This window comes from Maniola hyperantus, chromosome 3 (assembly GCF_902806685.2).
Source record: "Maniola hyperantus chromosome 3, iAphHyp1.2, whole genome shotgun sequence".
Taxonomy (NCBI): domain Eukaryota; kingdom Metazoa; phylum Arthropoda; class Insecta; order Lepidoptera; family Nymphalidae; genus Maniola; species Maniola hyperantus.
Genome location: NC_048538.1, coordinates 13,605,876 through 13,618,144, shown reverse-complemented (window position 1 = coordinate 13,618,144; position 12,269 = coordinate 13,605,876). Strand labels below are relative to the sequence as shown.

The window sequence follows — 12,269 nt, the reverse complement described above, 5'->3', positions numbered from 1 at the left end:
ATTGTAACTTGTGCCTAATATTACCTATGTAAATAATAAATGTTATATATTTTAAAATACTTTTATTAAGATTTTTGCGGTTAATCAAACAAACAATTATATTATGCATAAAAACTACCTAATATATTCGGTAATAAATTAAATTATTTTTTAATTTTTAGTGTTTGTGGCTATTGAAATCGGGGGTTGTTTTTTATTTTTTTATTTTACAATTTTTTATTTTTTTTGCAAATTATAGAAAGATCGCCATAATTTTTATAAATCAATCGTGCTGGTGGCCATAACTTTGAATGCTCGTTGTACATCGTCACTGATGTCCGTCACCTTGTTATGGTTAATAAGCCATGTGCTTCCACTTTTACCAGTTCTGTAACATTGCATTAATCCTTGAGCTGCTACTTCGACACTGAAACAAGTAAATGATAGTTAAAACCTGATTGTAAAAGTTTTGTATTACCGATACTACTATCTATAGGTATTCCTGATATTTTAGTATTATTATTTCTGTACGTACCTACTTGTTCACAAAAATAAAATAAAAAATACATGAACTTAAATTATTCAAATAAATTTTCACAGGTTCCTTCAAATTGACAAAGTATAGGTATATGTTTCGGTGTATAATTGTAAATACAAAAAATCGAATAATACATACGACTGCATCTTTTTATCCTTAACATTGTTAACTATATCTTGTATTAATTCGTCAATAACATTCATTTTGTCCCATATACCTGATTCCGTTATTCCAAAGCATATTGTCAATACACGCACATTGGTGTGGCGATAATATTCTTCTTTCTATGAAAAAATATAAAGAATATTAAAAATTGATAATATAAAAATTATCATTTAGAAGGTTATAAGAAATTTTTGGTTTTATATTTTTAGGGTTCCGTACCTCAAAAAGAAAAGCGGTATTCTTATAGGATCACTTCGTTGTCTGTCGGTCTGTCTGTCTGTCAGTCAAGAAACCTAGAGGGTACCTACTTCCCGTTGACCTAGAATCATGTAGCAGCAGGTAGGGAGGTCTTATAACACACGTAAGGAGTAAAATCCAAAAACCACCAACCACCAACCAATTATTTGTTCATGAATACATTTTTTTTTTTACACCACGAAAAAAAATTAAAATGTATTCATGAACATGAAAATTAGTATTTTTATATTTCAAAGAAAGATTACTATATTAAGTGGGGTATTATATGAAAGGGCTTTACCTGTACATTCTAAAACAGATTTTTCTTTTTTTAATGCTAAATAGTTTTTGATTTATCGTACAAAGTGTCGAAAAAATACGACTGTTGTACGGAACCCTTGGTGCGCGGGTCTGACTCGCAATTGGCCGGTTTTTTTTAATTCATAGACTAGCGCTTGGCTGAAATCAGACCTGCTGGAACGTGATGATGCAGCCTAATACGGAGCGCGCTTACCTAAAATATACCTACCTATTCACGCTTGACTTGAAGGTATATTAATATAAGAGGGGAAAACTGATGCCGGAAGGGCGTTCTATATCCTAGCGGTTTGAATTAGTAACAAGGAGGCAAATCACTTCGTACGTGCGATTACCGACCTTGGTAAAGTAAGGAAAATAATTATAGACCAGGTTTATAAAATATGAAATAATCAAATTCTTACTCCAACACAGTTACTGAAGTGTAACACTGCCATTTTAGTTGCTGTATATGTGAAGAGACTCGGCGAACCTAAAGACAGTGCAGCTATTGAAGATATGTTAACGACAGTTCCTCCTTTTCCACCATGATCAACACGCATGAGATCTATTGCTTTGTATGTAGACGAAATTGTAGCTGACTGAAATAGAAGAAAATTACTCTATAGAGGAGGTTATTTGGACCCTAGTAAAAGCGAAGACAGGTAATAAGTACTGATGATCACTGATTTATTGATAGAGAAACCAAAAAAAACGCGAATAAAAACCTGTATTTTTTAAAAGTTCGCAATGCTACAAATTATTAAAAAAATATAACTGACGCTAGAGATCAACGAACGTTGCGTAGATAAGCGCCGCGGAGTAGACATCGCAACGTAGCCGTCCCATTGACCCCAAATTTTGTACGCTAGGGATACATTGCGGTTTGGAAAAAATACTAAATCACAGAAACTACAAGGTACCTATAAGGTATTGGATTGTGTTTAGGTAGTATAACAATAGAGCTGAGTTTTCGCTGGCATTTTAATTACAGATGATTTTTGATAATCCAGCTAACTTCCCACAAATGAAAGGAATGTTGTTAAAATTATTACGAATCATGTCAAGTCTTGCGTGACTTTAGTTAGATCTGTTAATGGTAATGAGTATTACAGATGCGCAATTACTTAGAAAAAAATGAATGTAATTAGTATACTAATTACAAGAAATTGTACAATACAATGTAATAAATTGATTAGTTGCCAAGGCTTACCGCTTTATACCTACGTTATATTAAAAGTAAGTATAGTCATACCTATTTCAAATAAACAGACTTACATTATCAAATAAGATAAAAATTACTGCAGATTTTTACTTCTTGTCTCTTATTTATGTACTATGGTCCTTATGGAAATATACATAAATAGAATCTAATCTAAATAAGTCTGTACATTTCCACGTCTGGGCAAAGGCTTCCCTTCGATTTTTCCATCATTCCCTATTATGTGCCACTTTGGGCTAAGTAACTGAATTTCATCACGCTATCGTCACCTCGGTCTTCCAGCCTTCCACGCTGCGGTGTTGATAATTCTGGGAGTCCAGAAATAACAGATCTTGCCCACAAACCATCTGGCATACGGCACATATGACCTGCCCAGTTCCATTTAAGTTCAATAAGAAATATGCAAGCAGTTTAAAGAAAACTTACCAGATTAGTTTCAATCGTTTTTTTAAATGTCTTTGCAGTTTCAGAAGCAATACCGGCGTTGTTCACAATCACATCGATACCATTAAAATCTTTTTGAACCTTTTCATAAATTCCGAATAATTCTTCATCTTTTGTGACATCGCATTTAAAGAAACTCACTTTATCCTCTCCATAACATGTTTTTAATTCATCCTCTAACTTTACACCAACATTTTCAGCGATGTCTAGAAATGCTACGTACTGTGATATGAACAAAACATGAATTAGTAGAATAAGTTATGTTTATTTTCTGAATATCGTTCAAAATAATTTCACCTCACCACCTGGTGCACTTCGGCCGCCCGTTGTGCCAGATCCTTTTTTCCACGCACAGGAAAACTGTGGAACCCTTCGGCGGTGTTCCCATTAGATTATAACAAGGGGCGGACCAACAAATTCCTTAAAGGCTGACGCATTAGTGGTTTCTCTGGTGCTGCAGATGTTTATGGGCGGCGGTAGTCACTTGACATTGGGTTGACCCGCCTCCTCGTTTGCTCACCATTTTTTATTTATTCAGATACAAGTTAGCCCTTGACTGCAATCTCACCTGGTGGTAAGTGATGATGCAGTCTAAGATGGAAGCGGGCTAATCTAGAAGGCAGTTTGAATTAAACACTTAATCGCTTGGCAGCACGTCTTTACCGGTAAGGTGGTAACTAGCCACGGCCGAAGCCTCCCACAAGAAAAAAAAATTATGCTTACCTTTGCGCCTTCTTTCAGAAATTCTTTGACAATATGTGCACCTATCCCACTTGCACCTCCAGTAACTATAACTACTTTCTCTTTAAATTCATGCATCATTTAATTTTTAATGCAGCGAGTTATTTTGTCCTTCAACTGATAGGCTATGTATTATGACAAGGTATGGGTAAACGTTTTGTTAGTTTTATCAATACTTTTTAGAGTTCCCTATTTTTTTTAAAAAAAGCATATTAGCCATGTTAAATGACTAGTATTCCCCTTTCCTCTCCAAGTAAGTGTCAAGCTTGTGCTAGGAGTAGGTACGACAATAGTGCAACGGGCGGGGTTTGAACCGTCGACCTTTCGGTTTTCAGTCCACTCCTTTATCCGTTGAGCTATTGAGGCTCTAAACACACATCTGTAGAGCATCAAGCTCATAACACACCTCTGTAGAGCATCAAGCTCCAGCCCTCGTTTTCCACCATAGTTCCAAATGTAAATTAGTCAGTACCCGTAGTACAAGATTTTACGTCTTACCAAACGTTGCTAGAATTCGAGAGTCGAAACACAATAACATCAAAGTAAAATGGACCTAAAGAGCCTTGAATTGAAGTCAAATATTCAATGCCACTGATTTTAATTTCGCAATGTTTCCGCTTGGAGCGGTGGCTGTAGAAGTGTAGACAAACTTGAGCTTTAAAACAAGGCAGTTAAGATCCAGTTTACTGTAACGCGGAAGTATTTCGACTCTCGAATTTGGTTTGGTTTGGTGAGACGTAAAATCTTGTACTACGGGTACTGGCCATTCAACGAGGTAACGCTGCCAGCGTTCTGGGCACCCTGCCTCGTTGCGGTGGTTTAGATGATATTTTCGATCTGTAATTTTTATGTTCTAGAATAAGTTTGGTATTTTTGTTTATTGTATTTTCATTTAATAGATTAAAATAAATTTAATGTAAATACGGCACATGTTGTAAATACGGCCTATGTAATATATCTTGTAAATACACAGTGAAAATATGTGAGCAGTCTTCTTATTTGTGCACCACGCTGCCACAAATGAAGTACTAGCTGAAGCCCGCGACTTCGTACGCGTGGATTTAGGTTTTTAAACATCCTGTGGGAACTCTTAAATTTTCCGGGATAAAATGTAGCCTACGTCGTTCCCCGGGTTGCAAGCTACCTCTGTACCAAATTTCGTCAAAATCGGTTGAACGGTTAAGCCGTGAAAAGCTAGCAGATAGACAGACAGACAGACGCACTTTCGCATTTATAATATTAGTATGGATTAATTTCAAAAACAGTAAAAAAATAATTTTGTTTCTAATTCTTGCTACTAAACTTTTTTTTATTACCATGACTACCTGCGTGTCTCAATTCTCACGGAACCCGCCACCGCTATTTTCAATTTGCAGCCATAACAATGTAATCATGATAAGATTGAGGTATTATTCAGTAATAAAAAAATTTATTTCTTGATAACTGAATTGCATTTAGCCAAAAACAAATAGTCTGTTGGTATGTACTTAAAAACACGGCCAAGTGCAGGTATTCTATTTTTGGAAACATTACATCTCTTGTAATAGCGTTATTTCCACATGTAAAAACTCTTTATTTCGTTGTTTCGCTAAGCAGTCGTGTTTTTTAATTTTATAAAATATCATGACTATCTAAAAATACATTTTACTTTTTAGGTGTACCTACCTAAATTATAAAGTTCAACAATCATAATCAAAACAATTTTCATTTATTATTATAATATGATAACTTTTCAAGTAAATTAACATGACACCGGTTTCATAAACCTTTTATAATATATATATATATATATATATATATATATATATATATATAATATAAAATATACCTATATCGATACGGGCTTACCATTAAGGTCATCGCATGCCATTATTACGTAGCGCCTACAAATAGAGGCCTGACCGCTGAACAGCACGGCACAAAGCGTAAAAATATTATCATTTCAATCATTTCGTATGGTGCATGTCGCACTAGAGCGGCGCTGCACAGCGCGTTGCTGCGCGTCGCGGCCTATAATGAACAACAATCTCAATAATGGGCCGTGGGCGATTGCGAGAAGAGACTGGTGGCGAAATAGCTTGTGAACAGGTAGCTGGAGTCCTGCTCACCAAAATTCTGGTGTAAATACACCAGTACCCTAATTCAGCCGCGGCCTAGCCCTCTGAGCTCACGGCATGAAATAGATCATCTCTTAATCGTCATTATCAACCTTTAATACCAGTGGACATTATTTTGAAAGCGTCACACATTCTGTCGGAAATGTCCATGATTTTCCCTTCATCAATGAGCCATGTACTTCCAGTTTTACCAGTTTTGTAGCTCTCGATCACGCCTTGAGCTGCTGCATTAGCACTGAAAAACACACAATTATTTAATTACTGTCAAATTTGTATGGGAATGTCCAATCTTAGCATGCGTTCACACATAACGTATTGTCAGCCGCCGACTGTGCGTAGTTACTGCTTTATAAGGTTCCGTACCTCAAAAGGAAAAACGGAACCCTTATAGGATCACTTTGTTGCCTGTCTATCTGTCCGTCTGTCGTGTCTCTCAAGAAAACCTATAGAGTAGGTACTTCCCGTTGACCTAGAATCATGAAATTTGGCAGGTAGGTAGGTCTTATAGCAGACGTCAAGGGAAAAATCTGAAAACCGTGGGTTTGTGGTTAAGTCCCAAAAAAAATTAAAATGTGTTCATGAACAAATAAATTAATACTTTCAACTTTCAAAGTAAGGTTATTAATACCAAGTGGGGTATCATAATATCATATCAAAATACGACTGTAGTACGAAACTCTGGGTGCGGGAGTCTGACTCTATACGTAGCTAACTAAGTAAAGCGTATTGACAGTGACAGATTGAATGAAAAATACATACGACTGAATAATATTTTCCTTTTTGAACCTCTCTACTATATTTTGCATATTTTCTGTCACCAATTCATCAAAACTTATCATTTTATCTATAATTTCAGTATCAGTTGCACCAAAACACGTCGTTATAACTCGAACTTTGGTGTGGCGGTAATAATCTTCTTTCTGTAAGGAAATTTCACAATTAATGAAAACTATTCACCGACTAACACTGACATAATTAGTCGAAGTAAGCCCGACTAGTTTTCTAGCCTCTGCTTGCCACGCGACGAGGATGAGACTGCGCGCCGCACGAGCTGCGGCCTGCAGGGAATACTGTGAGGGGGGAAGAGACCCAAATTTGAAAAAGACCCTGGACGACCCTTTCAAAACTAGTCGGGCTTACTTACCTACTTCGACTAATTAAAATATTATGGGTCTTATACTTAGTCGGTTATTAGTTATATTTAAGTATAATGGACATCACTCACGATAATTTTAAGGCTACAATTAATTAAAAAAATACAAATGCATGTTGTTTTGCTTAATCCATTTCAATTTATTTGCCTAATAAAACTCAATAGCAAAATGTTTAGTTAGCTTCGCTGTGTGACGGTACCTCTAACCCAGGAGATCACTGCCCTGAGTATAAGTTTGTAATCAATAAAAAAACAGGACGCTTAAGCATTGAGAGGAGTTTATTCGTGGCGCGCTCCAAGCAAACGTAGTTTGGTTCTCAAATATCAGGCAGTCAAACTCAATGAAAGATAATATGTGCAACTTACCCCCATACACAAGCTAAGATGTAACACCGCACTTTTAGTAGCTGCATATATAAACACACCAGGTGACATCAATGTCAAAGCGGCAATAGAAGAAATGTTGATGATAGTTCCACCTGCACCACCACGGTCAGCACGCATCAACTCCAAAGCTTTCAAAGTTGAAGACACCGTCGCAGTCTACATTGGAAAGTAAATAGATATAAATTAGAAAATACAACAAACATCCTATTCAGAGATTTTGCTATACTTTTAGAGCGACTACGCACTGCACTTCCGTCATCCGAGTCCTCTCCGTCATCCGAGAGAATATCTCGGAGGTGCCTCCGATTCAAATCGGACATATATCCTAGATATGTCAAAGATGTCCACTGAATAGCTTGGATTTGAATCAAAGGTCGGATTAGTGCGTACCTAAGCAATATCCGAGTTCGGTCCGAGTTTCGTATATCCGTATTTTCACACACTCGGATCGGATGAGTGCGTAACCGCTCTTAGGGAGTTGGAGTTCCAAGGCGCTGGAATGGTGACCTCGCATCGGAAAGTGCAGCGTTGGAAGACTCCCCATTAGGTGGACATACGACATCGGGCGAGTCATGGGGAGCCGCTGGATTCCGGAGGAGCAGGACCGTGGCGTGTGGAAGTCCCTACAAGAGACTTATGTCCAGCAGTTGACGTCTATCGGTTGATAATGATGACGATGATGATGGTGACGATAGGGATTTAAACTACAAGTGCTTTCGGAATTAATCTCATAAACACCATAAAAGCTGCTGCGAGATTTCCGCGACAGACAACCGCGTAAGTTTCGGTTTTTAAAAAATCCCGTGGCGCCTCTTTTATTTTCCGGGGTAAAAAGGAGCTTATATCCGTCTCCGGGATGCAAGCTGTCTCTGTGCTTAGCAGATGATGTCCGCCATTTCTTCGACGAGGATTCAGGTTTTGTAAAAACCTGTGGGAACTCTTTAATAGGTATTCCGGGATAAAAGTTTTTCCCTGGGATGCAAGCTATCTCTTTAATAAAATCAAAATCGGGTAAACAGATTGGCCGTGAAGCAGAGAGGCTGACTGACAGACAGACATACTTTCACATTTATAATATAATGTATTTTGATATGCAGTTCATACAAGGGACGAATACCTAATCAATTAAAAAAAAATCAGGCAATGTACTGGTGCTGCATCAGAAGTTAGAAATTTTTAGTGCTAATACAGCTGCATACAATTTTTAAACTAAACCAATTTAAACGAAATGTATTGTCTAGATGAAATTCTTATATAGGTAGTACATCCATGTCTAAAATGATATCCATTTCTGCAAGAAACATTGTGAGGAGATGGTGAGGAGGAGGAATTTAATTTGAATTTGGATGAGGTTCCCAATTCGGTGCAGGTTTTAACTAAATTGGCACTGTTTTACAAAATGTGCTATTTACTTTTAAAAATCCAATTACAATGCAAAATATCACCTATACAAAACACAAGAAAGCTTGGAAATGAGTTGCCTGATAGCTTTGATAGTAGTAATAAGAAGTGATTTTATGAAGTGCTGATAATAAAAAGAGTATACGCAGCCGAGTTTGCTGTGGGCTCTTCTCATACCGGATCGTGTTTGGAACCCACGTAGCTTTAGTCGTAAGTTTGTATATAATTATTCGGTTAACAAATAAAAGATAAACTTACAAAATTTATGTCAATTAGTTTTTTGTAACTATTCATATTTTCTGTAGCAATACCAGCATTGTTAACTACAACATCAATAGTGCCGAAGTCTTTAACTATTTTGTCGAATATACCATGTAATACGTCATCGTTTGTGACGTCACATTTATAGAAACCAGCCACATCTCGTCCATACTCTGCTTTTAGTTTATTTTGTAATGAAACTCCGGATGCTTCATCGACATCAACAATAGCCACATACTGAAATTTAAAAAGATCATGAAATCAAGGAACGTGAGGGAAAATGTCTTATCTCGCCTGATGCCATGGTGTAGTCACCGGCAAAGTAGCCGGACAATAAGGGATGATTTATACTAACACGTGGCGGGTGCGGGCCGTGCCACGTACGAGGCGCGGACGAGGCACGGGTCAAAACATTATGAACACTTTATATGGAGCAGTTTATGCTTCACCGTGTGGCGTTCGTGCACGGCTCGTGCCTGCCATGTGTTAGCATAAATCGTTCATGAGTTGGCAGTCATTCATTTCAGTGTGAATTTTCAGGAATTTTCTGGTTACGATACCAGCGACGTCGCCATGGTGTCCCGACTCGCAATAAGGCCCTAGAATTCTCATTATTTCATTAAAGTTAAGTTTTATTATTATTGTTATTTATTTATTTTCAGACACAATATAATATTATGTTAGTAAACAGTTAGTAAATAATATAAATTATCTCTATATATGAAAATGAATCGCTGAATGTGTTGCTGATCGCAAATCTCGAGAACAGCTGAACCGATTTCGCTAATTCTTTTTTTATAATATTCCTTGAAGTACGAGGATGGTTCTAACGGAGAGAAAAATTAAAAAAAAAATCCTGATAAAGAATCGACTGTTAGGCGGTACGAAGTTCGCCAGGGCAGCTAGTAAATTATAAAATAGACTAGATGATGCCCGCGACTTCGTCCGCGTGGATTTAGCTTTTTAAAAATCCTGTAGGAACTCTTCAATTTTCCGGGATAAAAAGTAGCCTATGTCCTTCCCCGGGATATAAGCTAACTCTGTACAAAATTTCATCAAAATCGGTGGAACGGTTGGGCCGTGAAAAGCTAGCAGACAGACAGACAGACAGACACACTTTCGCATTTATAATAATATTAGTATGGATTTGTAATTTTTACTTCTTGAATTCTAATTATGAACAACAGTGAATATAATATGGCATTGGGCACCTTCAAGGCGTTCTATCTTAGGCCACAGCATCACTTCTCATCGGGTGTGATCGTGGTCAAGCGTGCGCCTATAGTGGAAAAAAAGAATTGCTTTACCTTAGTCTGTTCCTTTATTAATTCCTGTACAATATGAGCACCTATGCCATTTGCACCTCCGGTAACAATAGCCACTTTATTTATTAAACTGTTCATGATAATTCTTTCAGCCAACGTTTCCCTTGAAAGTACGGACTTTATTTGTGTTGTCTTTTATACGGACGCCTAATTAGTAATAAACAGGCTGTTAAATATTCACTATAGGTTCGAAGCATACGATAGATATTCTTTTCTCGCTCTAACACCTCATAGTAAAACTTATTTGGATGTTGTTTGCTTTGAATTTTTGTTAGATAGGTACAGCGTGTTGTAGTAGTAGGTATGTACTTACTACTTAGTATATAGCTGTTATGATACCATATTATTATGATACAAATAAAATGCGAAAAAAAATTCCTATATTTTGTAAAATTTTACGATATTTTGCAAATAAAACATCCGAATGACGTTAGAGGTCAACAAACGTTGCGTAAGTAGGCCACTCAAAGTTAATGCCGCGTCGTAGGTAGGGCATTGCGCCGAGTTTTTCACGCTATACATTGCGGGTTTTAAAAATACTAAATCACTAAAACTACAAAATAAGGCAAATGTTTATTGGTATTGGATTGTGTTTAGGTAGTAGGTATAACAATAACGCTTAGTTTTTGCTAGCGTTCTGGTTACACCCTGTATTAAAGGAAAAGCTGATTGACTGACTGACTGATCTATCAACGCACAGCTACTGAACGGATAGGGCTGAAATTTGGCATGCAGATAGCTACATAGCGTAGACATCCGCTAAGAAAGAATTTTAGAAAATTCAGCTCCAATGGGGGTAAAATAGGGGTTGTAAATGTATGTAGTCTACGCGAAGACGTCGCGATTATAAGCCAATAGGTATTATAAATGCGAAAGTGCGTTTATTTGTTGGTTTGTTCTTCAATCACGCTGCAACGGAGCAACGTATCTGTGTGATTATTGCATGGGTATAGTTGGAGAGTGGCATAGGCTACTTTTATCCCGAAAAGTCAAAGAGTTCCCACGGGATTTGAAAGACAAAATGCACGCAGATGAAGACCCGGACATCAGCTAGTATTACATATAAATATTATCGTCCAATGTGCTATACATTTGCTAAATTGTGCCAACATTGAAGTAACATTGAGTTTTTGTGTTTATCTTTTTAGTGAGCTGTTAAGGTTATCATTCAGCAAAAAACTTGAAAATAAAAAAAACCGGCCAAGTGCGTGGCGGGCCACGCGCAGTGTAGGGTTCCGTAGTCACAATCCTCGAAAAACAGATGTAACTCCTTAACCTGTGAACCTTACTTAGCCATGATAGTTTTCCTTTAAAATTGATTATATATAGGTACTACTGCTGTGAATTTTTTCACGTTCCTATATACTACCATTTGGCTGATAGCTCTAGGGGGCGGGGGGGACACACACATTTTACCACTTTGGAAGTGTCCCTCGCGCAAACTATTCAGTTTAGAAAAAAAACCTCAATATCATTTTTGAAGACCTAGGGTTTGATGAAAAAAAAAATTTTTGAGTTTCAGTTCTAAGTATGGGGAACCCCAAAATTTATTGTTTTTTTTTATTTTTGTGTAAAAATCATCTACTTACCGAATTTCAACAGTATAGCTCTTATAGTTTCGGAAAAAAGTGGCTGTGACATACATCCAGACAGACAGACATGACGAATCTATAAGGGTTCCGTTTTTTGCCATTCAGCTACGGAACCCTAAAAATGTGATTCGTGCTCCTCCTGTAAAATTTTATGTCGTGTGATTACACCGCTTTGTTCGCCAGCTCGTCTATTGTCTCTTTACACTACATTCCATCATAATATGAATAAACCTACGTAAATAGTTAGTATAATCCTCCAGTATTATCAGATAAAAACTAGACACTTACCTGATAAAAAATTCTTTTAGATAATATCGATAAGTCTTGTTGTGGCTGTGTTATCTGTACAATTAGAACATTGTTACAACTCTGTCACCTTTTTATACATTGTCTTTCCTCGTAGTACATAA

The 12,269-nt window shown here is 37.0% G+C and overlaps 2 protein-coding genes across 3 annotated transcripts; both read right to left on the bottom strand.

Annotated features, from left to right (window-relative positions):
• Positions 1 to 36: 36 nt before the first annotated feature.
• LOC117996454 (15-hydroxyprostaglandin dehydrogenase [NAD(+)]-like) lies at positions 37 to 5,384 on the bottom strand. 2 transcript variants are annotated; one of them, XM_069509445.1, is made up of 5 exons: positions 3,606 to 5,380; positions 2,865 to 3,104; positions 1,642 to 1,818; positions 656 to 801; positions 37 to 406 (listed from the first exon to the last, which is right to left on the bottom strand). In XM_069509445.1, the coding sequence occupies exons 1-5, from the start codon at positions 3,702 to 3,704 to the stop codon at positions 256 to 258; spliced, it is 813 nt and encodes a 270-aa protein (XP_069365546.1). In that variant the 5' UTR covers positions 3,705 to 5,380; the 3' UTR covers positions 37 to 255. The 2 variants fall into 2 exon arrangements, with proteins under 2 accessions (XP_069365546.1, XP_069365547.1); XM_069509446.1 differs by having other exon boundaries at positions 265 to 406; positions 735 to 801; positions 3,606 to 5,384.
• A 39-nt stretch (positions 5,385 to 5,423) lies between these two features.
• On the bottom strand, positions 5,424 to 12,200 carry LOC117996196 (15-hydroxyprostaglandin dehydrogenase [NAD(+)]-like). Its single transcript, XM_034984228.2, has 6 exons — positions 12,148 to 12,200; positions 10,250 to 10,370; positions 8,940 to 9,179; positions 7,260 to 7,436; positions 6,500 to 6,660; positions 5,424 to 5,975 (listed from the first exon to the last, which is right to left on the bottom strand). The coding sequence occupies exons 2-6, from the start codon at positions 10,343 to 10,345 to the stop codon at positions 5,828 to 5,830; spliced, it is 822 nt and encodes a 273-aa protein (XP_034840119.1). The 5' UTR covers positions 10,346 to 10,370; positions 12,148 to 12,200; the 3' UTR covers positions 5,424 to 5,827.
• Between the last annotated feature and the right edge of the window lie 69 nt (positions 12,201 to 12,269).

Coding starts and splice junctions, on each gene's coding strand:
- LOC117996454 (XM_069509445.1), bottom strand. CDS start 3,704: ATGATGCATGAATTTAAAGAGAAAGTAGTTATAGTTACTGGAGGTGCA. Junction 1,819..2,864: donor AAACGATTGAAACTAATCTG/GTAAGTTTTCTT, acceptor CTTCTATTTCAG/TCAGCTACAATTTCGTCTAC. Junction 407..655: donor AAGGATAAAAAGATGCAGTC/GTATGTATTATT, acceptor TACTTGTTTCAG/TGTCGAAGTAGCAGCTCAAG.
- LOC117996196 (XM_034984228.2), bottom strand. CDS start 10,345: ATGAACAGTTTAATAAATAAAGTGGCTATTGTTACCGGAGGTGCAAAT. Junction 9,180..10,249: donor TAATAAAGGAACAGACTAAG/GTAAAGCAATTC, acceptor TTTAAATTTCAG/TATGTGGCTATTGTTGATGT. Junction 7,437..8,939: donor AACTAATTGACATAAATTTT/GTAAGTTTATCT, acceptor TTTCCAATGTAG/ACTGCGACGGTGTCTTCAAC.